General features: G+C 41.8%; 1 protein-coding gene across 7 annotated transcripts; it reads right to left on the bottom strand.

The window, feature by feature from the left end:
- Window positions 1-107: 107 nt before the first annotated feature.
- Window positions 108-27,441, bottom strand: arhgap21b (Rho GTPase activating protein 21b). Of its 7 annotated transcripts, XM_077614459.1 has the most exons (24): window positions 27,222-27,441; window positions 26,275-26,477; window positions 18,946-19,107; window positions 18,844-18,865; window positions 16,612-16,704; window positions 16,404-16,482; window positions 16,256-16,310; window positions 11,673-13,221; window positions 9,292-9,438; window positions 9,064-9,166; window positions 8,932-8,977; window positions 8,712-8,837; window positions 8,330-8,629; window positions 8,156-8,217; window positions 7,933-8,075; window positions 7,708-7,850; window positions 6,997-7,155; window positions 6,839-6,917; window positions 6,663-6,736; window positions 6,477-6,566; window positions 6,225-6,392; window positions 5,737-5,842; window positions 2,917-2,948; window positions 108-2,823 (listed from the first exon to the last, which is right to left on the bottom strand). In XM_077614459.1, exons 2-24 carry the CDS (start codon window positions 26,344-26,346, stop codon window positions 1,315-1,317), a joined length of 5,319 nt encoding a protein of 1,772 aa, XP_077470585.1. In that variant the 5' UTR covers window positions 26,347-26,477; window positions 27,222-27,441; the 3' UTR covers window positions 108-1,314. The 7 variants fall into 7 exon arrangements, with proteins under 7 accessions (XP_077470585.1, XP_077470580.1, XP_077470579.1 ...); XM_077614454.1 differs by lacking the exons at window positions 16,256-16,310; window positions 16,404-16,482; window positions 16,612-16,704; ... (2 more) ...; window positions 26,275-26,477; window positions 27,222-27,441 and adding exons at window positions 14,298-14,401; window positions 14,524-14,771; XM_077614453.1 differs by lacking the exons at window positions 16,256-16,310; window positions 16,404-16,482; window positions 16,612-16,704; ... (2 more) ...; window positions 26,275-26,477; window positions 27,222-27,441 and adding exons at window positions 14,298-14,324; window positions 14,524-14,771.
- Window positions 27,442-27,818: the final 377 nt, after the last annotated feature.

Genomic DNA, 27,818 nt, shown 5'->3' with positions numbered 1-27,818 from the left:
CACTACTTAAAAGTATTTTTTTAAGTCAAATGAGCACTGAGTTAATGTGCTGTTTCACGTGAAACAAAATTTGATACAAAGTATAAAAAGCAAACGGACAAAATAACTCAGACATGGCATTGCCATTGATAAAATTTATTTCCAGTGTTTCCGGAGTCTATGCAATCCTCCCCAATCAAGAGAAACGCAGCGTTTGTACAGTCGACATATTTTTTTCACTCCCTTGGCGTACCAAAACTGTCCACACATACACACGTACAGGCATCATCTTCATCCTCTCATAATGAATGTACAGAATCCAACAAAGCAAAATGGAAAACAGAAGCAGCTAAAACATAAGTTCAATATGTACAATTAAGTTACTTATCTTACAGTAAATATTTATAATTGAAGTTGCTAAAAAAAATCAAACAAAAAGTGGAAACAATGTAAAAAAATGTGTTAAGACCAGAGTGGAATGCCTCAGGAATGGAAGATCGGCATTATTCTAATGAAGAACCTGTAGAACGACAGTCAACGATAAAAAAGAAGTCTTTCACAGTACAGTATAACGAGACAATATGGCACTCTTAACATTTCATTGTCAGGCACTTCCTGTTGTTTTTTTTAAAATGTATATATTTTTTTGCAATTGACAATTCATTTTCTGCTGATTTTGTTTGTTTGTTTCAATCCATTTTGTTCACTGCTCTCTAGGACCACAAAGAAGTGTATTATATAACATGTGCATACTGTAAATCCACCATTTTTTCTCAGCGATGTACCTTTGGAAAACCAGCAAAAAGCTGGTTGGCAGTCATCACGCATGTCGTACCAAAAAATACATTTCAAGTACACACACAGCAGATAGGAACATTTTGGCAGAAACACAAACATCTAAAGCTTTTAGTCGGAAATACGGTGAGCACGTCTGTACATTCTTCATTTAATAGTTCACATATGTTGTAACCCTTCTTTTCACAAAAATAGCTAATCTGCATAAACTACGAATCTATACCTTTTTTTCCATTCTTTCTTCAAATCTAATCCTTAAATCCATCGGGCTAAAACTTCATGAATGTGCCATGGCGGAGTTTCATCCTCAAGTGTGACGGGTATTTGCGGAAAGAGAGTGGAAGGGAAGTCCTGGTCTGGTCCCGCTTCGGTCGTCAATAAAAAAATAGAATTATGAACCGTATGTTTTTCATGCCTTTAAACACATCTATTGTCTCGCACGCACTTCACATGGCAATATGTGTGGAACATGTCTCATTCACCAACACCACTCGGACTTGAATGAAAAAAAAAAAACTCCTCTATTACGCACACGCAAACTCACAGGTACTGATAGAAGCGCGAGTGTACCACCTGGGAACTCGTCAGCTTGTGTGGATGCGCCGTGGCCGACAAACTCAGGCTCTTTGCCTGCGGCGTGTCACCGTTGGACGCCTCGGCGTTCCGACGCGCGGCTTCCGAGGAGGACGAGGCTCTGAAGCCGTGAGGGTCGCCGCCCACGTAGAGCCCGCCCGGCTGCTCGCTCGGGTCCAGGCTCACCTCGGGATTGCTGGTGCGGTGGCGTTCGCGTGCGATCCAGTCGCCGATGGAGAAATCCTGGGAGCTGCATTTGGGTCGCAGGCGGTCCACGGCCGACAGCTCGGAGCGGGAGCCGGAAGAGAGGGCGTGCTGCGGCCAGTCGCCCAGTACCGACAGCTCGGCAAAGTCCCGCTGGCCGCCCATGGTGTGTCTGCGTCGGATGTTCTTCTTCTTACTGCGACCCTCGCCGCTCCGCTGGCTTCCCACTCCAAACATGTCGTCCACCGACACGCGCAGACGCACTTTCAGCCGGTCCGTGATCTTCAGCTTCCACGTTGGCTCCGCTTTATCCAGCTCGCCGCGGGACGACGAGCTTAAGCTGCCGGTGGAACGACCTTTGACCGAAAGCTGTGACAGTCGGTTGGAATCTTTGTCGCCGCGTGAGGCGTCCAGCGAAGACTCGCTGTCCGTCTTCTGGCGGGCGGCTTTTTTTCTAGACAACGTATCGCAGTCGATGAGCCTGTGCGAGGCCAAAGGTCGGGGAGCCCCGTGTGGCTCTCGACGCTCGGCCGCCGTCCCGTCCCTGGCCACGGCGAAGACGGAAATGTCGCTCTCGCTGTCCGTCTCCACGGGGCGACCCTCGCTGAAGAGTTCGCTGCGCTCGTCGTCGGCGTCGTCGTCCCCGCCCCTGCTCTCCGTCACGGAGCAGACTTCGGGACTCAGCGTGTTGACCTCGCCGCCCGTCATGAAGGTCATGGACGACGTGGTGGAATAGTCTGAGGTGATGGAGCACACTTCTGCTCCCGGCCCGCTGGCGCCGCCGTCTTGTCCCGGCGCCGCCGTCCTCCAGCGCCTGGCTCTCGGCACGGAGGCCCGAGAGCTCGTGCTGTTCATTGTACCCAGGTCGGACACCGTGTCGTCACAGGTGGAGGGGGGGTCCGACAACGAGGATTGAGGTGCCGCCCCCGCGGTGCAGTTGAAGCTTGGCGAGTGAGAGGCCGGCGTGAGTTCCGCCGGCTCCTCGGTCCCGTCGCTTTTCTCGAGCCGTTCCTCCGAGCTGCTCCTCGGCCGTTCTTTTTCGCTGGTGCCGTCCTCTTCCTCCTCAGTGCGACTCTCCGAAGACCAGAGAGCCTGCTGTTGCGGTGGCGTTGGCCTCTCTCCCAGGATCCCCCTCCTGTGAAAGCCGTCCAGGTCATCATCTGAACTGCTGGGCTGCGCTTTGTCTTTGGGCTTCTTGCGCTTGCGGCTGACGAAAAAGGAGGAGCGTAGCATCTCTTTGCTACACTGATCCTTCCCGGATGCCCAAAGGCCCTGCAAAAAAAGACAACAAAGTCCAGCGTTACGTGACTGAACCTGGGCAGGAGCAAACAACTTGCCGGGAGGAAAACAAAAAGAGAACGTCACCTTTGATTTGGAGGAGTCACTACATGCTGAATCTGTATCGACAAGAAGAGAATCATTAGAAGTGGGCCGACGGTGGCCTTGTGAAAGCAACTCAATCATTTCAAGAGGAGGAGGAGAAAAAGGAGCAGGTTGATGGCTTGCTAACATCATCTTTGACAGACATAAGCTTTACGGAGAGCAGCTGGATGAAGCGAGATGACAGTTGACAAGGACGAGTAACCACAACCTCACTAAGTAAGCGGTTTGTGGAGACGAGAAAGAGGAGGCAGCAGGAAACCAAGCCTGAGATGACGCATGAGACAAAGAGAGCGAGAGAGAAATTGGGGACGTGAAAGCCCAGGCCGTTCAAACAAAGACGGTCACAAGCGGTTCATGCTCGGGTGACGATGGAAGCAACGACGGCACATCACGGACACAAAACGTCAGTCACGGAGCATCACGTGTCGTCACTAACCGGCTGTAGGTATTCATTCCCCCAACTCAAAAGGCGTCATAAAGAGGACGGCGTGATGCGCTCGCACTGACTTAAAACACTTGAGGGTCCTGAGCTGAACAAATCAGTGAGTGTATGTTTTCTGGCAAGTCTTCACATTAGATCTGTGTAGAAACTACACTACTTGGACTCTTCCTATATCATGCACCATGGTATTTACATACAACAAACAAAACAAGGCCTTTTTAAATTGATAAGATAATATACCTCTGAAATCCACAACGAGGAGATAAGCTCTGAATTCCGCTGGAAGTAATTTAGATATCAAAGGGCATCTAGATAAAGCCTGCCACAACAATTCTCTAGGACAATTTCTTTTTCCAACAATACTATTCTATAGTATTGTGATGTTATTTTTCTGCAAGCATTATATTACTGTACACAAATACAAAAAAAATACTGGCTAACCTAGAGGCAAGAATAAGTCCATCCTCGAACAATGGAGTGGCAATTTAAAGTCTGCAATAAAAAAATAAATAAATCGGGCTACAAGGATAGATGTGCTTACATTCTTGGAATATCCCAACCTACCGAATTTCAGTATAATCTGCGCACAAATAACAAAGTAGCAATTTCCCTTCACCTCTCTCCAAGAACAAGAACAAAGCGAGTTTTCAAGACTTCTCTCTGGACGATCTAAAAATAATATAATTGAGACCTAGAGTGATGTAGGCCACACTTGTATAAAAATGTTAATAATGAGGCCTGAATGACCCAAAATGTGAGATCCCCATAGTGGGCGCCAAGTACACTTTCTTAAATTCCCTCAAATAGTTACTAACCCAAAAAATAAGTTTAAATATCGCAAGTAAATCTATATCTATATAGAATATAGACACCAGAAATAGCAGCACTATCATCACTTGGAGCAGATCAAAATGTGCAGAATTGCACATTTCGATAAAAAAAAAAAAGGTTTCCACAATATCACAAGCTCACACCTGTGCGAGCGTCCCACATCCTGCAGGGATCTCATTAGCTTACAGAGGGAGCAAGAACAAAGGTGAAAAGGGAACTCTATATACCACAACCAAGTGTAGCTATCCGTATCTGCTCGTAACGTGACTCAAGTTCCTGTCCAGAGTTCCACAAAATGGCCTTTGGAAATGTTCTTGGGGTGAAATCCACGGTATATTTGTGTATTGTGGGGAGACTTGCCTATTGTACCAAGTACCAAGATGAAATAAGACTGAGACGGGTGACAGAATTAACATAATGAAATAAAAATGACCTTATCCCATCCTCAAAAACACTGGTGTGAATTTGTGATGGTTTGTTCGCGATTGCATGTGTGCCTGGAAGTATCCAGCTCAGTCCCAGCGCTATGGCCCCGCACCCCCAGACATCATGACAGATTACGCTACATGATCGGAGAGAACCTGACGTTGACCGTACCATGCTACTTGTCCTTGCGATCAGCTTTAGAAACAACAAGAGACAGCAAAAGGGCTTTTGAGAGAACGCACGGCGACATGGTTCTGTATGCCCTTAATGCAGGGTATTGCTTTAAATGTGAGACGTGCACACCACAAGGAAAATGACAAACATCGACTTCTCTTTCTTTCTTTTGTTTTTTTTTTAAATCTCTTTTCCTCCTTTTTCGCCCTCAATTTAAAAGAGCTGCGGGCTTCTGCAGACTAGGCAGCTACACTGGGCACAACACTCGTCCTTCTTCCTACAGTCCCAGTTGTCCACCACTGACAAAACAGAGTCCATCAGTGACATCATCGAGTGATAGACGCCGCCCAGTTGGCCTGTGTCAAGATTGGGTCATGTGTGAGTGCTGGACAAGGGATAGATAGGGGAGAGAAACAACACACTGCACACAAGAGGGTTAAAAAAAAACTTCCATTAGTTTGTTAAATTTGATTTTAGTTCTGTGAGAGAACATGCCAGCTATGTGAGACGAGGAGGTAAGGGAAAAAAAAGAACTGAAAGAAAAGTAGTCGTCTGGACACAGGTAAAGCACAGGGAGAAGAAAAAATGGCTTGGGTGACAAGAAAGAAAGTAAAAAGCAAAGAAAAGAACAAAAACAACTTGGAAATTTTGAACTATATAACAATGAAACGAAAACAGATTTCATGGGGAAAATAAATAAATAAAAAAGAAATGTCACAAATAGCTTTACATTTCTTAAACGGTCAAACCACAAATAAAAACTGCCTTTGCTCTGAGCATGTTAAAACTCACAGGCATAAAGTTAAGAATTAATACATCTATAAATATATGTGCCGTTCATTAAAATAGCAATGGAATCAAACTTAGTTGACATGGACAAATATTTGAACGTGATATATTGTTTGAGAGCACAATTTCTCTCGCTTTACCTGAGACTTCGCCGGGCGAAGCTGCAGTCTTTCCGATGTTGGAGAGCAGGTGGTCGATGTTGGGCACAGGCTGAGACTGTACTGTGCTTTCCTGCTCGGCTGTGGTCTGCAAGAAGAAAGAAAATATAAAGCCACCACCTAAGTCTAAGTGATAAACCAATTTTAAGAATAAATTCAAAGTTGTTTTTTTTAACTGTGGTTGATTAAAATTATAATGCATTCCAATCCATTTTCACTTGGAGAGGTCAATGAACTCAGCCAAAGAGTTGAATGAGTGCTCATTGAAAGTTTAAAGATGTTTTGTGTTTTCTATGTAATTTGTCCTTATGGTCTTCTTTAAAAAAATAAAATAAAATAGGGGGAGGAAAAAAAAATCGTGAAAAACAACCTCTGAGAATCTGAGATTATATTTTTAAATACCAACCCTACTGGTACCAAATTTAGACGTTAAAAAATAAATAAATAAAAATAAATTCTAATATACATACGACAGGATCTTCATCGCAGTCTTTAGTGAAGAACCAGTCATATTGTTGGATTAGGTTCTCAACTATCTTGCACTGGTCTGGCATGTGATTGACCATATTTGTCATGTTGTCCTCAGACGTTCGGACCAGTGTTGGCCCAAACACAATTGCCAGGTTTCGAGGTTCCATCTAAACAGACAAAGTTGAGACTGAGCTTTTACCCTGAAGGGAAGGCTGATACAAATGTGATGACAGGAATATTACAAGTTGCACCTTGTTTTTCTCACAGTTGTCAGAAACCTTCTTGAGGTGCGCACAGAGAAATTTTAGAGTTTCGTAGTGGTAATCGGGCAGTTCGTAGATCTGAAGGCAAAAGGAGAGTTAGTCTTCAAAGTGCTTCCCAGAACAATTATATGTTTCAAAAAAAGTGCTGTGCCGAGTGGTGCCAAGATTCCTTACCAGCTTCTTTAGCTCTTTAAGTCTCTCGACAGAGTCTTCTATTCTGTTCGCTTCAATAAAGTCAGCATACTTCTCTGTTGAGAGCATTAAGAAAAGAATGAGATGATATGCAGTTTTTCCAGAAAATATTCCAACACAATTGCTTTTTGTGCAATGTTTATCACTTGAACTCTCACCGTTTGTAAACAAGGGTTCTGGTAATTTCCGGAAAAAAGACTTGAGTAAGCTGCTGATGACATTGAGATCTCTCCATTTCTGCAGAAAAAGTGAGATGGTTTGAAGTGCATTAGCCAGACTGAAAGCAAAAGCCTGAAGTAACACTGCATTCACTTACATCCTCTTGGATGTCTATGTCAGCAATGCCTTTCGTGTTGAGCTCCTCTTGCATGTTAGAGATGGCAGCATTGTTTCCAGGAACTCTGTAGATCCCGGTGTAATCCAGGCCTCTGTCCTCCACCACAGTACAACACACTTCCACGATCAGGGGAACAAACTAGTAAAACACATCACGTATCTTGTCAAGTCAAGATAAAAATCAAAACAAGGCCTCTTAGAGCACCCTCCTGTGGTTCAATGTAAAAATGACATGTTAAATGATATGAGTGTGTGAATAACTTCATGAAATAACTGAGACTAACAGCATACCTGTCAACCTCTGCCGATAACTGCCCTTATAAATGATTATTGATTCCCCTTACAAACCCCAAAAAAACCTTACAAACACCGTACGAGTCGTACGGTGTTTGTAAGGTTTTTTGGGGGTTTGTAAGGGGAATCAATAATCATTTATAAGGGCAGTTATCGGCAGATGTTGACAGGTATGTAACAGTATAAAATACGGTAGATGCCATTGACAGCGTAACACATCCAATCAATTTAAACTGGTTAAATTCATATTAGAAGCATGAAAAGAGCCCTATGATTGGACAACTATCATCATCATTGGCATTTAAAGAGTTAATTGGGCCTGGCAATGAAAGATCGCTTAAATTGATTAATCACTCAGTTAGTCTGACTTTTCTGCAGGTGTGAAGCACTGACTCACCCTGCAAATCTGTGCGGGAGGACAGTCATCCAGCCGCACGCCGAACGTGACCCCAGCCGGTGTCTTCTTTTCGAAGGGCTTCCTAATAATCCCTGGGATGCCAATTTTCCATGCCCCTCTGTCCCTTGGTGGACTGGCCTCATCTAAATAGTAAGTATGGTTATTAGTTATGATGAGCTCCGGCAAATGATGTGACACCATGTTTAATGGCAGCTTCTCAAGTACCTCGCAATGCCCTCCGCTCATCTGATTTAGGTGAATGAGGACTGTGACTTTTGCTGTCAGTCTTTCCTCCTAAAAAGGCTTGTTTGATGCTCAAAGACTGACGGGAGGTTTTGGGCGATGGTTCAGATCTACTGCTGGGCGCACTGATAAATAAAGCATACGTAAGAATTTATGAATCATTTTTGATATGTGGTTAAGTAGCAATAATTGTTAGCCTTCCGACCTCATCGAGGTGTATTCTTTGATCTTGCGACTGATCAAATCCTCACTTGTAACTGTAGCATTCTGAAAAAAAAGGTAAACGACAATTTTGAGTTCTACTGTAATAACAGAAGTGCATTTTGACTAGCATTGAATCAAGTGTGTTTTTTTCCCCACACTTAAAGCGCAAACTCACCTCTTCATCTGGATTACTGTTTTCCTGAATGACTTTAATCCAGGTCAACATGTCTTCCCTCCCTTCAGCCTGGAACAAGTACTCGCAATCGGAGGTGGTCAGACGGAGTACATTCTTGCGGCGAGTGTCGCTATAGGAGATGTCAATCAGGCAGGCTTTAATGCTGATTCGTAGCGGTTCTTCGTCAGGCGGCGTGTTGACGTGTGGGAGTGCATCTTTCCTGTCCCTGAAGAGGGTCAGTGTATGACCTTGAAGAACTGCATACATCTGCTTCCATGACTTCATCCCCCCACTGACACGCTACAGAGAAGAGACATGGTGTATCTAATGTCAATCCAGCTATTTTTTTCCTTCAACCAAAAGCATGACCGGTCAGGATTACCTTATTTTTGTCTGTACAAAATTGCCTAAAGTTGAGCAACCCTTCCTTAGAAGAATCAGCAAAAACATCAGCAGAGGAATCTCTCCGAGATCCCGAATCCCCGGAGGATTTATGGCCATCCAAAGCCTTTCACAACGACAGGCATATGAAAAAGATGCAGTTTGTAAAGCACGATGACCCCAAATGTACCACGCCCCTTACTATATGTCATGAAGCTCACCTTTCTGAGGCCTCTGAGACTTGGCATGTGCCGACTAGAAGGTCGTCTGGGCACAAAAAGAGAGTGCATAATAAAAACGTTATGCAAACAATAAATGATATGAGCAGTCACTGAATATGAGTTTGAACATACCCTCTCCCCTCCTCTTGGTAATTGTCCAGACCTTCATCGTAGGATTTGGACCGCTCAGTTTGGCTGGCAGATTCCGACTCTAGCAGAGCACTTCTGAGGGATTCTAAAGCAGAACATATCAAATTCAGTGACTTTCGAAGTTGTGAGACTGTCAGTGTTGCTCACAAAGTTAACAACGTGAAGACTATATTGTTTTGATCATGATTTAATATGCCTAAAGCCTTTTACCTTGGTCATGTGACAGCTGTCGGCGAATGGGAGGACATGGTGAATCTGGACTGGAAGGACCTGTAGCTATTGAGGGTGGCACAGATATGACTGCAGAGGGTGGAATGGGAGCAGCATCTCTGTCAACACTGGGGCTTACAGGCTCATCTATTAAAATAGAAAAACAGAAGAGATTGTTAAAAAAGGAACATTAAAAAAAACGACAACAATTTTTGTTAAAGTTTAAAATGTGTATCATAGACTAAAGCAGCACAAGTTCAAGTATCTATTTTAAATTACATTTCCACAGTTAACTTCAAATACACTGCATTTAGTATATGAATAGCACTCAACACTTAGGAAATTGAGATTTACCCAAAATAGGTCAAAATAAAATTACAATAGACAATAAAACAATTCAAAAGGTAACCTTTTACTCCTCACTGTACAGAAAAATGTCATCATCAACTTCAAATAATGTGTAATTTAATTAAGACATTATAACACTTGGGCCACCGATAGTGCAGTAAAGTTCTCCCGCCTGACTTTGATGCGGGTAGTGTGGGTTTGATTTCCACTCTGTGGCGGTGGGATTGTGAGCGTGGTTGGATATCTTTTTCATTTTGCCCTACAATTGGCTGGCAACCAATTCTGGGTGTCCCTCGCTGGTTGGCTGGGATAGGTTCCAGCACACCCAGCGACCCTTGTGAGGATAAACTGTATGGAAGATGAATAAATGAATTATGACACTTAGAAACCAACTGACACCTGAACACAACTTGATGAAGAGATTAGTACATATGTGCAAGTATATATTTAACCACCTCTTGATCTACAGGTCGAAAAAAAAACATCCTTTCAAATTATAAAGCTTTTCCCTACAGATACATTTGGAGCTAAATTTAAAAACACCGTCCCAGATCAAGCTTGTACCAAACTTTTAAGCAGGGCAAACTAAAACCAACATCACCATCTGGAAAAAGGTTTATGGGGACAAGTTAATATTGGTCTTTCTTGACAGCCTGTCTTACTGACCCAGCAATTACAACTTTTAACAGTTAGTATTTCATAGGTATTGTATTATGTTAATGGGATCTTCTCAATCTGAATCCAGTTTAGTAGTACACAAATATTAGCGATTGCAACCGTTTCTAAAAAATAGATATGAAATGTATAACCGTGCTACAAAAAACGTGGGTGATGGGTACAAAAGCTGATCAATGTGACTGGGGCCATTCACAAAGACCATTGAGGGCGGCTCTTCAGCTAGCTCAATCAAGACACTGTTCTCCTGGGCCATGGCACTATTCCCAGAATGGTAGTCCTAGCGTTTTAGCACCGTCACAGTTTGCTTTGTGTGCACCTGGACTGTCATGCCAACTCCACAAACTAACAATACATGGAGGACAGCAAGGTTTTCAGAAGGATTGCTAGTCAATCTCAATTGCAAATGCACAGGAAAACATGTTTGCTGAATTAAAGTAATGCAAAACCTTTGGGGGAAATATAAAACTATTGTGTACTGTAGCCAACTTTAAAATCTCGGTCCAGGGCAAACAGATCGATCCCTCATAACAGACTTGAAAAACAACTGCCTTACACACTTTGGAAAGCAACAGGACAACAACTATTTGTTTACATATCATGTGATGCATCATGGATGCATGTGTTTATGCTAAGACGCTAAAGTGCATGAAACTCTTAATTTGCCAAAGTGGTATGTATGCCATATGTAGCTACTAATCTACTTTCAGCACCGTCACAGCTCTGTGCTTTACAAAAGGAATTTGCGCAAGTTTCCTTCCCAAAAAATAAGAGTAGGCCTGTGGACATTTGAAGGCCTATTTTTTAATTGGTGATGGTTCAAAGGCTTTCTGTTAGGCCACCCGTCAAATTATGGGCTTAAAACTATACTTCAAGTTTGTCGCCTATATATATTTTGAGCTTCTTTCTCAACGATCTCTGGTCCTAATACATAAGTAGTGTTTGTATATTGGAGATTTTGCCCGCTAACTGTTTATCACTCGTCACTGCCTGCCATCTTGTTTGCGACTTCTTGCAAGAAAACCAAATAAACAAGTGTATTGTCTCTGAAAAATAAAAATATTTCACTAAACAGCCTCCTATACAGATGCCATGAAAATTGAATTTCCCAGCAAGACCCTGCTTACTAACACTCCATTAAGGCCATCACTACTAAATAATGCTAACATTCTTGAAAGATAATGTTTTTGAGCATCTTTTCAGCATGTAAATGTCACAAACCAAACTGCATATATGTGAAATGAGCAATTAAAGACGTAAAGTTTAGTATTCTGCAAAACCGTTGGTGGTCTGATTCATGTTACTACTGCAGTTTCCATGGCAACAAAGATCAAGAAACCTATATAGTTTCCTCTTACCAATGAATGGAATAGAATCCAACGACTCATCTAGATTGCTGGAGGAGGAGGTGTGACGTTCTCCGAGGCGACGAATATGCATCTCCCTACGTGCATCGTTGGGGAGCCAACAAGTCGCTACATATGCGGTTGAGTCTGGCCCATCGTCATCATTCACAGCCAGGATGTAGGAAGGGTGGCGGAGAGGGCTGGGATGCTTCCCAGAGGGTGGTTTAGGTCTCATGACAACTCCGGACTCGGAGAGGCTACATTCAGTTTTCTGGCTTTGAGACTCTTCATGGGATGGCTTGAGGATGCCATGACGCTCAGACATCTGTTTTTGGAAAGAGCAAGAAGAAGATCTTTTCCCCACGGAGGCAATGTCTCTCTTGACCTCCACTGGTTTTGCACTTTCAGCTCTCACCCTGTAGTGGGTTTGATGGTTCATGTGGCCCGGATGGTTAGCTTTGACTGGAGCTTTTTGGTCACCACTTGTTTTCGTTGTAAAATTGATCTGTCTTTCAGGGAGAATAGATGAAGAGTGGGTCTGGAGAGAATCCGGTCCTTTTGTGTACATCGGATTGTTTGGCCCTCTCTTGCCACTGTTGTATCCAAAAGAAGGCCTGGAAAGCATGGCCTGTCTCGGCATGGACTGCCTGCTTGGCCTCGTACCAGGTTCAGCCCTTTGATAACCTCTCCTTTCGACAGGCTGTGCAATCTCTGTGGGGTCAACATAGTCTATTGAGTGTGACCGTGCTTTGTGGATGAGGCCATCTTGAGACACACTCCTCGGTGGCCAGTTCCTAGCGTGGCTGATTCTCTCGGAACTGGTCATGCGGTCCTGAGAGGCACTACGTGGGGCAATTTGGAAGTGAGGGGGTGGTCCGTGGTAAGAACGTTCATGGGATGTACTCCTCCGACGTATCCCCTTTGGGCCCCAGCCCATCTGGGGAATATGATGTGGAGTTTCAAAACTATTTTGATTGGAAGATCGCAGGCTATCAAGTCTCTCCTGGATAGTACGACTACCATGAGAATGTATTCCTTTGTTATCAATGTATTCCCTATAGGTTTGGTAGGTTCGCCAATCAATATTTGGTTGAGCGGCTGGGTAGTAATGCATCGGGCCTCGATAAGAAGTTGGTCCTGGTCCGCTGGAGTAGACGTCTGTCTTTCGAGGGTGGGGATACTGGGCTAATGATGCAGGCCTCATCTTCATTAATGCAGGGTCCATGTAATCTATTCTATGTGCTGGACCCATACCACGGCCCATGTGCTCAGGTGGAATCACCATTGTCCTCACGCTGTCGTTGCGCACACATACCGCCATTTGACTTTTTGGAAATGATTTAGCAGGAAGGGATGGGGGCACGGTGATCTCCTTGCGGTACCCATGGTCTGGGGCTGCTATTGAGCCCCTAATGCCCAAACCCACCGAGTCTGTCACCTGGGCCATGCCCGTAGGCTTACAGTCTACTCTGGGGTAGCATGCAGGGGGCGGCTCAGGAATGTGACAGGCATTTCCAGTGTAGCTGCTGTGGCCACGGAGGTACGCATCCTGTGAGTAGGCCTGGAAACAGAGAAATAAACTTGTGTTAAAATAGACAAGGAGGTGTGTGTAATAGTCAACAGTAAGCCAGTTGATCCTAAAAGAAGTCGAGTGGAACATAACTAAAAGCGGGTGTGTATGTGTGGGTGGGACATTTTGTAATGTGAGTGAGTGGAGGCACTGGGAGTGTCAGCAGTGGTTCTTATTGACTCATTTTAAATTAATGCTACATTTTTTACTCATTATCCTTTTCTCCGTTGACGGTAATATACATCCCATGCATGTCAAAGATAGTGGATTTATAGAGCTCGGGGGCAACAATGTACTGGAGAGGAATTTATCTTGGTCACTTGCTTGATTCAAATGTGTGAATGTATTTTCAAGATAATCAAATCTGTGGATGGGAATAATAATTAATAACGTATGTGTCAATTTACCCAGGTCAGACTGACAGATGCTTTACAGAGACCGGAGGTTCCCCTCCCTCATTGTGAGAACTATATTTAGCCTGATTACACTCCAGGGCCTATATGAACATGGGCACTGGACAGTAATGATTTGTATAGTGCAGTGTGTGTATGATTAAGGAATTATTTGATTACTACATGTAGAGAGCTTTTCACTTTTTACAAAATGTCTTGGTGGACTCTGTTAAATTCCTAACATACTGTATTGTTTTGCAAGAAGCAAAGCGCTGTCTAAGTGTTGGCCCATATGGACTTTAATCCAGCGGTTGTAAAAAATTAAAAAAAATATTACATAATGTGTGGGCAACAATCAATGTGTTTGGCTCCACCCCCCACCCTTCGTGAAGCATAAACATGCAAAAGAGTTCGGAGGTCACTGATCTTTATGACAGTAATGATATATGACAAGTAGAATGAAGACAGGGATGTCAGCAGGAGGTCTTAATCTAACAGGTAACGCCATGAATCAGCCATTTCTACAGTATATCTGAATGACTACCCAGTAGTCAAGCAACAGCAGTAATGTAAACTACAGCCTGTAACCATTACGATGACATGCAGTCCATGACGTGCAAAATATATGCACTGCATGTTCATATCAAATGGCGAACTAGAGAGCAGTTTGCTTACCAGACTAGTTGCATCCGGAAAAAAAGGCTGCCGTTTGAACAGACAAGAGCGTTAAGAAATGGAGACAGAAAAGAGGAGGATACCAGAAGAATGGGACAAACATGCTGTTGGGAAATGATCGGATTAAAAGACGAGAACATCAAACAGCTAAACAGATTGTCTGAATTTGAAACGCTAAAAATATGCTCAAGCCACAGTAATACAGAGGGAGGGAGAGGAAGCGTACGTGAAGTAGAGCGTTGCCACGTTACGACCTGCCTGTGACAGTCAGTCCTGGGCGAGGCGGCAGGACCGCAAGCTTGCCTCTCATGTTGCCGATAAGCTTCCACGGTTGTATTCCATACTCAGTCACATTGCACAAACTGAATGAGGTGCCTCGAGTCTACGTCTCCCACTCCCTCCCTCTTCTGCTGCTCACATGACAGAAGCAGCAGCTGCTGATTATACATTCCGCTCTGATGGTAGAGCTCCCCCTCCCAATCTTTCTTTCCCTCTCTTGCACTCCCCCCTCCAGCATCAACCTGTTAAAAACACAAGGCAGTCAGCTGATTTCATCCTATCGATTCTGCTTACCCTCCATTCTTTTTAGGCATTTCCTCATCTTCCCTGACATGTAATTCCCTCTCTTTTCTTCTCCCTGAGTTTCGCTGTTTGCTAAGCAACTATTGGCTGTTTCCAAGCAGTCTGTGTGCTGCCTACCACAGTGAAATGTCATCTTGCTAGTATGTGTGCATATCCTCAACATTTAACGGACAAATTCGACCAGTCTTTCTGCCTTTCCAAAGTTCCATATGGCTGGAGGCCAACTGATGTTCAGTAGTGCTTTCGGCAACATGACAACAAAGGCATTAGACACTCGGGAGACTATGGAAACAAAGGAAGACTACAGGAAGGGGCTTGGACCAGGTAGAGCTGGAGTAGTATACAGGAATGGGATAATGACAGCTGTGATCATCATAATATAGTTTTGATTCCATATCTTCAGAAAAATATTGGACATACGAATACAAAGGTGGCCTTTCACCACTACATATTCGGGGCATTTTGTATTTGGTAGTACGATACACTACAGGATAATATTTATTCATTCATTTTCTGAACCGCTTATCCTCACAAGGGTCGCAAGGGTGCTGGAGCCCATCCCAGCTAATTATAGACACCAGGCGGGGACACCCTGAATTGATGGCCAGGCAATTGCAAGACACAAGGAGATGGTCAACCATTCACACTCATATCTAGGGGCAATTTAGAGTGTTCAACCAGCCTACATGTCATGTTTTTGGGATGTGGGAAGAAACCGGAGTACCCAGAGAACCCAGAAAATGAATAAATGAAATCTAACTCAACAGATTTTTCCAAATTGTTCCTTAGTGTTGTCAATAGACACAGCCATAGAGAGTACGCACACAGGGGAGGGTTTAGGTTAACAGTGATTGGATTTCATTATACAAGGAGGCTGTCAAACACTCAGAAGTGATTCCTTGCCATCTGCAATTATTGTTGCACTTAGGAGTTTAGTGCAGCTTCACTTTGCTCCTAATGTGCAAAGAGCATGGTGTATTCAGACAATGATATGCATAGGCGTACAATTTCTATCATGTTTACTATATATATTTTTTGGGCGAGTGTTTTTGTTGGGGGTGTGTACAATACATACAAATATAATATACTTGAGAAATTATGGTAGGTTTATTAGTTTGGAAGTGTATGATTAAAAAATATATAATTAGGAAGAGATAGAATGCAAAAATGCTGATTTGTCCTAATTAGGAGTCCTCAATAGAGAGAACCCTTGTAGGATGGGATGGCTGCATTTTAGGATTCCTGTCATGGACTAAAACTGGAGCAGCTCTCTGGGACAAGATGCAAGCAAGAGGGTCATTTCTATTCTAAAAAAAGAACAAATTGTACTTGCAGTAACACACACACACACACACACAAAAGAATTAAATTCATACCAGTTGTAATATGTCCTCATCTTTTGGCATTACACAAAGTTCCAGAAATTCTCCACTACGAGGAACAGACAGAAAGTAAAAAGCAAATTAAACATGAGACCAAAGTCAAACAGGAGCATAATTAAACCAATTGTTTATAGTGTATCACCTGTCTTGGATCAAAGATATAACCTCGCAATATGCTTTCCCAATGATACTTTCCCCATTCACCTTCACAATACGATCACCTAAAGGACATTAAAAGCAAATATCAGCTGTTTCAATGGATGTAGTCCCAAGTATTTATTGAAACTCTGCATGATGAATAAGGTTTGTCAACCAAGGTTCCACGTTAGAGATAATAGCAATAGTCCAACCTGTACAGAGGCCAGCTCCATGTGCAGGACCACCCTCCTTGACTTGTTTTACGAAAATAGTATCCATTGGCTCGAGCTTGTTCCGTGGTCTCCCTACCAAATGAAAATATAAGTGTGAACATTTTACTTTCATTATTGTAAGAAAAAAACAGGAACTCGAGCATTTTGCAGTACACAAAAAATCTGTAAAAAATTTGGTTGCGTGCGAGAACAAGAAAATGTTGGTTTACTCCCAACAGTTTGACAGATCAAAATAAACAATATAAGAACAAAAAGGTGCTCAAACCAGTACTTGGCCCACTCCTACATATATGAAATGTTTTAAAAACAATCTTTCATGGGATGGGAGAGGAGCGTCTCAATAGAGAAAAATGTGAAGAGTTTTGAGTAGAGAGCAAGGCAAAATAAAGGATACTGACATGAGGAAAACCAGTTTGCTCGTGCAGTCCCTGTCTCCTAGCAGCTGCACAGAAGAGGCGGTGTATGTGTGTGTGTGGGGGGGTGTTGTAAGGGAATAGGAGTAGGTGGAGTGACAGTGGGCTCAGCTGCATAACTCCCACTTCTTCTTTCACTCTGTTGTCCACTGCCAAAGAGTTCCCCATAGTTAACATTCTGCTAGTGAGTCAGCACACCATGGAAGACTAACTAGAGGCCAATGGGAGCCAGAATGAGAAGAGGAAACTTGAGACGTGTTTTGTTGAAAACTGATGTTTAAGAAAACAATTAAAGCAGCTATTTTGCATTTGTTGATAACTGAGAGAGAAGTGCATGCCTACAATTAGCCTTTCTTACTTGATCACAAGCCTATTGTGTGGTCAAACATTATGTAATGTAGTATGTAGTGTAGTGGAATGAGGTACACGCCCTCCAATGGCATAATACGGAACTCCATAACTAAGCACATAGTCTTTTTTAATCAAGAAGGGCTGTGTATATTTTCTACATGATCATATTTTATTCAGCAAGAATTAAGACAAAATTTACCTTCATTTTGCTTTGTGTCATTTGTTAATGAAACACTAAATTAACAAGTTGGCCAACTGTTTATTTCCTCAAATATTATGCACAAATTGCCAACATCATGAAATGACACAAATTATGGAAAGAAAGCTTTGCTGTGTCAAAATATAAGTTTTCACTTTATTTGACAGATTTAACGGCACTTGTTTGTAGTTCCAGTTGCTTCACTGGTTGTTTGTGTGAGACAAGACCAGGGAACATTAGATTTAAAGTGTACCCAAACTTGAACCCAGGGCTGTAACAGAGGAGCTTTGTCCTACGAGGCTGCAGACTCTAATACAATAAGATAATTGATGGGGTGCTCAACTGTGCCTGGTTCATGCAAGTGGAGCACTATCATTAATGCTCCTGTGCAATATTTGTGCACCTGAATTGCATATGATAGGAATATTGTGTGAACATACATTATTTGTGCTTTAGTTATTCTTGTTTCCAACGACTACTCAAATTCATTATGCGAATTGAAGGCTTTTTCAAGGCTCAATTTTAGAGGGCAGTCTCAATTATGAATGCCATCAACAACTACATCACCATGAGACAAACATTCTTTTCTCGTCTCAGTGTTTTTCCCTCCCTCGGCAAAACTGGCTCATCTTCAGAAAAGACACACGGTAAACCTTTGTGCTGGACTTCAAAAAAGTGAATTTGTGTGTAACGATTTCGTTTAAGGTTTGCAATCTCGTCCAAGAAAATACTAACATTATCAGAAAACAGAATAATACATATTATTATCACATCAAAATATATCAATCAATTAAAATCAAGAAATAAATTACGTGGTAAAAAGTCAGGGATGTTATTACAAGGCCGTACTCTAAAGTCCAACAATATCCTAGCAAACTCAAAATTCAAAATGAGAGCATATTTAACCCAACAAAAGCAGCATGCACATTGTTGTTGTTGTGGCCTCAAAACAGAGCAGGCCAAAAAAGTAAGACCAACCCTTTCTGATGGGATTTCTATGGTGATAGAGAAAAGTGGCAAGAGAAACAAAGTGGAACAATATGAAGAGGTGGGCCACCACAGGACAGTAGCAGATGGTGCTTAGCAAACCGTTCATGAATCCACAGAGGTCAGTGACACAGGGAGCGACATTGTTCTTTACACATAAGAAAGCTAAAAAGAGCCAGCAAGTGGCTAGATTAAGGGTCATTAAATTATAGAGGCACTGCTATTACACAACTGGAGGACACCTGCATTTTTTTTGCTTACCTCTGCGCCCAACATCTTCCCCCTGAAAACAAACAAGAAAATGATGTAACATAGAATTAGATTAATTTATAGTTTGTAATTTAGTGATAGCCTGACATTTACCAGGAAGTAGTGCATCGTTGACTCAGGCGGGTACACAATAAAGTGTCTCAGGGTGAAGCCAAATCCATGAGAAGTGCGACGCAAAACCACCATTTTGGGTCTCGGCCATGAAAACGACTCTTCTTCTCTGGGGTCCAACCCTCTCCAGTCAGGACAATCATTCTGTAAAAAAGAACAATGTGCTGGATGAATTGTATTAACTGTTCAGGTAGCCAGGACTTTTGGTCGCCGGACGTTTGGTCGCCCGGAAGGTATTGATAATTACCATTTAAAATTGTTGCTCAAATTCCCTAAATACAAACTGCGAATTATTATTTAGTCATACTTAATGCCCTATTAATTATTAGGCTAAAGAAAAGCTCCAAATTTCCCGTACTTTTATTGTGTTTTGTTGGAGAACTTGTTAAGACCCTGACTGACGTCCCTTCCTAAGGGGGCAACTCATGTACATACAAACTCTTATACACTCACACGTCCGCTCAGTGAAACTGCTCAGGGCCATTGTTGGCTTTTATTGATGCGTAGACCGTGTTGTTTTACCTTGTTTTGTCGCCGGACTTTTGGTCGCCGGACGTTTGGTCGCCCGTTGTTTGGGTCCGGGCGACCAAACGGCGGGTCACGCCCTAGTTTAACGTTAATACATTCAATAGTTTAGATCAGTAGAGTTCCTATGCCATTTAAAAAATGTATTTATAATTTCTCATTTGTGATTTATTTATATTTAGCTTAAGTTCGAATAAAACTGACTTTATATCCAAGTCAGAATACCCTATAATAGGTAGTAGTAGTTGAGGAACTGTCATGATCTGCTAAATACATGTAGAAATGTAAAAATATATCATTTTTAAAGTGTATTTTTACACTATGACTACATATTATGTGCATCATTTGTAACTGGAAAAGTCATATATAGTAAGTTAAGACTGTTAGAAATAGAGGACCCTTAATATTCTAGTAAGAGGTTATCTTGGGTACTCTACAGTTACTCTACATAAACACGTGTCAGATTCTTAGCCTTTAGTGTTTACACTCAAGGTTCAGTGACGAACCATTTGCACAGCTGGAGAGTGAAGCACATGAACTTTTAAGGGAAAAACGTTGAAACACCCACCTTTGGGAGAGTGTTTACTTACTGACTACTTACTATTTACAAACTCACGCCTTAGTGGTATTAAGTGTGCAGTAACACTCCCTCTTTGCACAGTCCAGTCCCATATCATATGCCATGCCACTAGCTTTAGAAAACACATCTGCACATCCCTACTCCATATTTCCACAGGAAAAAAAATCCTCATCCATTGTATCTCATACCAGTTTTCCCCTCCCCCTAGAAACGTAGACCTTCCCTGCTGTGTGAAGAATTTGATGAGCTTGCGTTGATGCCCTCTGCCTGAGCAGATTGCCTCAGTGATAATGGAACTGAATCCCGTCAAAATTTCTCACAGTCAGACGATAAAGGTTTCTATTGTGTTATTGATTAATCACACAAATGCACTCAAGTCTGTGAACAAGAATCAATGTCTGAAGCGGACTTTTTTCATTGACACAGCTGTTGCAAGCGAGAAGTGAATGTGTGCAAGAGTTAAAAAAACAAAAAAAAACAAAAAAACGAAAAAATGTTTGCTCACGGCACCTTAAAAAGTACAGAGCCATTGCTGTGAGTGTCACCAGATGGCAACTGAGTTCTTAACTAAATGGCTCATTCGAAGTATCCATTTTTCATAACGCGCATCCTCGTAAGGGTTGCCGGAACCTATCCCAAGATAGCCTGACTTCAAGCGAAAGGGCACACAGAGAGACAAACCGCCATTCATACCAGCGGAAATCGAGCCCGTGGCTGCCCGCACCGAAGTCAGGCGAGTGAACCACTACACCATCACGCGGCTCATTTGAAGTACACAAACACAAAAGCATTCATCACCGGTAAACATTATTTTAATTCTGCTTTCACACCGTAGAACAGGTAGAGTAGATTCACCCATGAATTGAGTGTTAAGAAATCACTTTTTGTTTGTACATTCTTAAATAGTTTGTCAATGAAGAAGGGGTGGCGTAAAAACAGTGTCGGACATTTTTGGGTCAAAATAATCATGATAAATGTACCTTTCATGTGTAGTAATGTTTGCTAAATTGTATTTCTTTAACATTGATAATATTTAGTTTTATGTGGGTTTAAAACAGTGGTGCTGTTTTTTTAAAAATACTTTTAGTGTGGAGTTGTTAAATGATCTATAATAAAGATCATTTCCATCATTGTTGACCAAGGACAGTTCAAATGCTCACCCTTGGCACAATGGCAGGTATTGTAGTAAGTGCCCGGTGTAACTTATGTGTACATAAGTGGTTCAAACACAGTGCTGTGCCTGGCTGGGAAACACGATACAGGTGCAGCGGACACAATTTTCTTAACTGAAACTAGCGTAACCGGTTGTACAGATTTACTATGTTCAGTTGGTTTGTTTTAAAATCAGAGGGCCACGGGTAAAAATTAGTGCTGCTTAAGCTGTGGAATCTTTCGTGCCATGACATTTTTTTAATCCGTACCCAGAAAGGCACTTCTAGCAGGATGACAACAGATCAGTTGGATAGTTGAAATGCCGACAAACGAGTCCCCGGAGTTGGATTTTGCAGGAAGCGCATGTGCTCATTGCCTATCCTTCTGATCTTAAGATGGAGATGGCAGACCCGGGTGGGGCGGCTGTTGTGCTCTTCACATGCCATGCATCTAGTTAATACTGTTGTGACATTCCAGCTCAATGAATACCAGACATTTCTCTCCTTCTCTGGACCCCAACTTCTCCCTTGTTCAGTTTCATCATTTTGGAGAAGGACTATGTTATCAACAGGGAAAGGGTCACATCACTGGACCTGTCCATCATAACTTGAATCATAAGAATGCCCGTGTGAAATCTTGCATTGCGTCACGTAACCTAGAGTTTAACTCTTGAGTTCAATAAGACCTAGAGGGAGAACAACACATTTCAAGAGTATATTTGAGGAATTTGACTTTTTAGTTTGTTTCACATCATAAAAACCCAAATATCATAAAGGGTACATTCACACGTCATGACGTGAGTCAATTCGGCTATTTTTCCGGATTCCAAACTTTAAGTAGCCGGTCACATTCCAAAAAAATAGTGACTTCTAATGTAATGCGTTCCTGAAGCCATACGCACACGCACAAAACAGGAAGTCATGTGGTTTTGTTTTCTTCAAGAAGTGAATATGGCCACCAGGTGTACGTTTATTCCAGACACATTTTGGCAAAGTCAAGATAATTTTTTGCCTGACTACATAATTTCCCAATGCTGCTGCTACCTAATTGACTGCAACTTTTTGCCGGACAAGACCAGTGGCTGTTGACGTATAGTTTGGATCAGAGCAACAGGAGCACCCATACGCCGCTCGAATCGGATAGGTGTCAAATTCATATCCACACATGAATGTAACATGGGTCAAATTTGGAATACAGCAACTGCTATTGTCCCATGTACACTGCATGTACACTTATTTATATATGCACAATAAAAATCTGAATTGGGCCTGCAGTCTGAACATAGTCAAACAGAGTGTAATCACTTTTGCACCGTAAAACCATGTGGTCTAGAATCAGGAGTATCCATAAAACACAGAGTAATTTTACGCATACCTAAAAAGGAACTTGAATACCAGAGACCTCTAGTGTTTGCAAACTAACTGTATGATGTCGCTCTGAAAAACAAAAGTATACAGGAGTAAAAAGTGAGGGAACCTGCTGTGGGCTGCTAGATTCTACACCATGCTTCATCCAAAGTTAACACTTTGCTGTGAAAAGTCTCAGCTAATGACATTGGGGCCAATGGAAGGCCATTCAAAACAGTTTTGTAATGCAGGAGGACGGTTTAATTAGCTTTAACTATACTCAGTCAGAGAGTACACATGACTGACAATGTGCTTGCCACATCTCTAGTTGTAAAATTCCTGTCAGCAAGCTATTAATACCTGACTACAACATTGAAAACATTATTCAAATGGGTGAAAATTATTGATACATGGTTTTCTTGTGGTGTGAGCTTACGAAACATTTTAATAGCCCAATTCTTTGTCACTTGGCCAAGATATATATCTGTATTCCTCTGATGAGTGGTTGTTGTTTCAAACAAAGCTACACTTTTGACCATGAGTACGTAAATAGACCTTTTACTAACAGAACTAATTTTTCATCGTTGTTGATGTTTTGTAGAAGAGAAGTTCTAGTCAGAAGTTTGAGGTGTCAGTAGACTTTTAGAGTGCTAGTGTTAAAATAACTGCTGTGCGTATTTTTTTTAATGTTGTGGGATTTTAGACATCAGAAAAATGCTGTAATTTGTGTACACCCTCGGAATTTATTTTCCAGAGCATGGCTTGCATTGGAAGAGTTTAAAACCAATCAATAGTGTTAGAAATGTACTCATAGATAAGAACTACAGTATAACTACATAAGGGGAGCTGAGGATGAGGCATGAGGTCATCATCCCAAAGGAGATGCAGAAGTTGTAGAAGGAAAGTGTCGGCAATAAGGAGTGAAATAAATCGGATCTAAGGGAAATGAGAATGTATTAATTTGTACTGAGCTTTGATACAGCATCAACTGTTGTGAAACTGATATTATATAAAAAAAGGCCTAAATCCTGCAGTTTGGATATTATCTCATCAATTTCTAATAAGTCCTGACACTGAAAACATAGCCATATACAGAAACTGTGGAAAATATCAATAAATATTATAATATATTAATTATGTTCCAAAATATATATATATATTGTTTATGTTGTGAGTAATTTGACAGGCGGTTGCAATCTGCGGGTTGTTTTCCATTTTGAAAAATGGCTTAGGGGTCATGGAAGGTTAAATCATCTACAAAATACACATGAATCAAAAAAATTAAATATTTTTTTTTGCAAAAGATGACCATTAGTCTGATATTATCCACTTGCTATGTTCAAGGAAATCATTTTTTTAATTGAAGACAAATTGCTATCTTGTTATAGCTATGTATTAACAGGTGTTTTTGTTGAACTAAAAAAGCACTTGGTACAGTTGATTACAAATCCCATATGGTGTCGCCCCGCCCCCTGAGACAACACAGACACTACCATAAGGCAACAGGAAATAACAGACTTCTTCTATCCAATTGTGGCTTAATTTTCCCTTCCGTTTGCCATCACACAGCCATGCGATGCTTGTGCAGAGGCTTCTGTGAAAGGCAACCGGTCCAAATGAGATAAACACTGACCTTTAATGAGGCAAAAACTGTAGGGGCGGGAGCCGGGTGGGTTGGTTTGTCCAAGCCCCCCGCAGCTATTAATATGGATCATGCTTCGTTATCTAAAACAATAATCAATTTGACTGTGTGTGTGTGCTCTCATAACAGGGAGCATACCAAACCAATGAAGAGGTGATGTGATAACCTAATAGATAAAGCCAATGATGAACTGAAGTAAGGTAACACAGAATCTACTTTCTATAAACACATCTGCCTTACAGTTCAGAGCTCAAGTGTTCAATCACGGGAATTTTCATGTCCTCCCGTGTTTGGATTTTCCCTGGGTTTTTCAGTTTCCTGAACCATCCCAAAAACATGAACCCTAGGCTGGTTGAACACTCTAAATTCTACTGAGATATGAGTGTTAGTTTGAATGGTTGTTTGTCTCATTGAGGCTTACGATTGCCTGGCAACCAATTCGGGGTGCATCAGACCTACTGCGCTTTGGAGTCTGGGATAGGATCCAGCAACCCTGCGACCCTTGTGAGGATAACCAGAACAGAAAATGAATAGTCACTTGCCTTATAAATGGTTATTTAAGGTTTATAGTGTTTATCAAGTGTTCAGTAAGATGCTATTTACATGCAGACTGCAGGGGTTTTCCGACTGATGATTTTTTGGTGATGTTGCATAATTTAAAGTAGGACTTACGCCACACCTCCAATCATGTGTCAGCTTGTCATGACTTCATCCTTTTAACTCATATGGGCGGTTTCAATAGAGGGAAGATAGATGTAAGATTGAAAGTAAGCCTCTTGCGATATGCAGTAAGCCAATTAATCATATGGAAAATTAAAGAGGTCAGTCATTTCCACAGCTGCAATTTAATCGCACTTCCTCTGCGTGTACTCGGCACATGTTTGTGTTAAAAACCCACCCATTCATTGGATGTGACACTCCCGCTCCATTGACAGATGTCTATTAGTCATTAACACACTGTAGAACTAAAGTTCAGAGATACACAATAATAAAGCACATCTATATTAAACATTGTAGTCTTTGCATTGCTACGTGAGGCTAATGGCAACAAATAACTGTATTTTCCAAATCCCAATCTTCATGGCTAAAAGGTGACACTTCACAAATGAAAACGTTTAGAGCGTTTGCAACTCATGTGAAAATTAGAAGAAGAAAAAATACAACTGAAACCTCATCTGGGAGGGAAATACAAGAAAAGTACACTTTTTTATACTGAGTTGAAAGCTTACAGTTAGCACACACAATTCTGGAGGACATTTGAAAATTCCTGAAGTGGAACATATTTCAGATTCTAAACTAAGATAGCTTTCAAAAAACATCCATTATGAAAATGTTTTTTGATGGTCTTTAATTGGCAGAGAACAAAAATGGCAATGGGTTCTCACCTACGTATTTCATAGTCTACACAACATAATCAATTTTTGATAAATCAATCAGGAATTTGAATATACTTTGTTTTAAATTGATGCCAGTTTGATAGTGTTATGGAGATCTGTTCTTAGTTGCCCCACTCGCAAAAATAAAGGTTTTTCTGAATCAGAGGGAAACATTTAACCAAATACCCAATAGCAACATACTGATTCAACTGATAATAACTTTTATAAATAGTTACTACACAGCATAATACCAGCACTATTATTGGAAAAACTTAAACAAAAGCCAAGTAACCAAATTTTCTGTCACTTAATTGGATGTGGACACCTCGATTGACTGACCAAGGCTTGCAATAAATATTTTACATAAAATTTGGTTTGATGACACAACACAGTTTCAGCCTTTGTTCTACATCCCCAAGCACATGACCAGAGTCCATAAAAAGTACACACATACAGGAGAGATTTAACTTCAAACAGGAATGGTGGAATAAGTGGATAACAGAAATCGAACAGGATTTGTTACAAGCACAAACAGCTGGGCCAAAGTGTCGAGTCCCCCCCTCGTAACTCCACCCCCCACATGGGACTAAACAGAGGGATGACTCTAGAAACCCTGAATCAGCTGCCCCCCTCAAAAAACAAAAACCGTACTGCTCACGACCTGAAAGTTGTTAAACGATTGTTACCTACCTCACAGAACGACGATCTTGCTTGTTGTCGCTCGAGATCTTCGTCACAGGAATGTGCCCAACGTGACGCCATCGTTCAAATCCAATTGAAATCCCCTAACCGGTGAACACCCACATGGACAAAGGTACCTTTTGGTAGGATGGAAGAATATATTCCTCGCCTTCCAATTTACAATGTTATCCTTTCTGGATTAGCTAATCCATCTGGAAGTGAAAGGACAAAAAATATATTAATATGTGTGCATGATAAGGACCACAAAGTGAATTAACATGTTACTATTACATGCTTTTTTTACATTAAGTAAACAGTGATGTGATGGCACTACTGCCTGCATTACAACACATTACGCTTTGTGGTACTTCAAAATAAGTGATTTAGTGCTGGGAAAAAAATGCCATATCCCGAGCCCATGCGCATCAATTGCTTCTACTGTTGGCTGGAGTCATTATTTACATTTTGGACTTTAGTTTGTTTGTAAAGTGACTAAATAATAAACACATGGACTAACAATAAGGGCTTGTCATAGGTCCGATGAAGCGGATCGTCGCATCATACATAAGCAACAAGTGAGAAACCTGTCTTTAAAAAGGCTAAGCATCAGAACCGAGATTAATATGAACCTTTTTTTGCGATCACGATCATAAAATTAAAGGCTGCATAGCCACAATAGTTGCATCTGGTTTTGTGATTTAATAATGGCTTAGTTTATTGTTCCAGTTCGACACACTGAGCGATTCGAGTTGTTCTCACGGCGACTACTTTGAAAAACCATCGTTTACTTCACTTGTTAACGCACTCGATTGATCGCAAACGCACTCCAATGAAATCTCGTTAGGTTTTATTTGACTCGGTGAGTTTTTAAAAAGGAATTGAAATGTATAAAAAGTAGCGAATAGACTGCGAGCTAGATAGCCGTTGTGCTAACGCTGCAGTTGAAACAAAGTTACCTGAAGAGTTGCGGAACGGCGTTCCAAGCGATCTGTGCCGACGGGAGTCAATAAAAGCGTGGAATCCGAATAAAACCATAGCAAACGGGTACCGGTATGGGTCGACGTTGACATAATGTCAATTATTTGGAGTATAAAAGGCGTCCCACACAGGGGAGGCGCATGGTGTAGTTTGGTGGTTGCCTTTTTTTCCTCCTCTTGCTTCGAGCGCTCCCAACTCCCTGGGAGTCCACCTTTGGGCAACAGGACGCGGTCAGCCAATCACAGGCGACCTTACATTTGATCTGACCAATCACGCGTGACTTTACACGACGTCGCTACTGCGCTGACAATAGTGACAAAGGAGTTTTAGACTTCTACTAAACTCTTTTGAAGTGTTGTTGTTGAATCAACCCAACGGTTACGTAGCGCAACCAAATCCCTGTAAATATTGTTAAATTGAAATAAAGGATCTTGAACGAAGGGACACGTGTTGTGGTTCAAAGGGAGGTCGATCCTAGTTGGCATGTGGATGGCAGTGCATGAGGAATGTGGATTCATACCGTTTGTCTATTTAAGAGGGAAGACACTACGTTTCCATCTGCCTGCAAGAGGATA

Source organism: Stigmatopora argus, chromosome 12 (genome assembly GCF_051989625.1).
Source record: "Stigmatopora argus isolate UIUO_Sarg chromosome 12, RoL_Sarg_1.0, whole genome shotgun sequence".
NCBI classification, from domain to species: domain Eukaryota; kingdom Metazoa; phylum Chordata; class Actinopteri; order Syngnathiformes; family Syngnathidae; genus Stigmatopora; species Stigmatopora argus.
The sequence above is the reverse complement of the archived record's forward strand: the minus strand, read 5'-3'. Positions and strand labels throughout refer to the sequence as shown.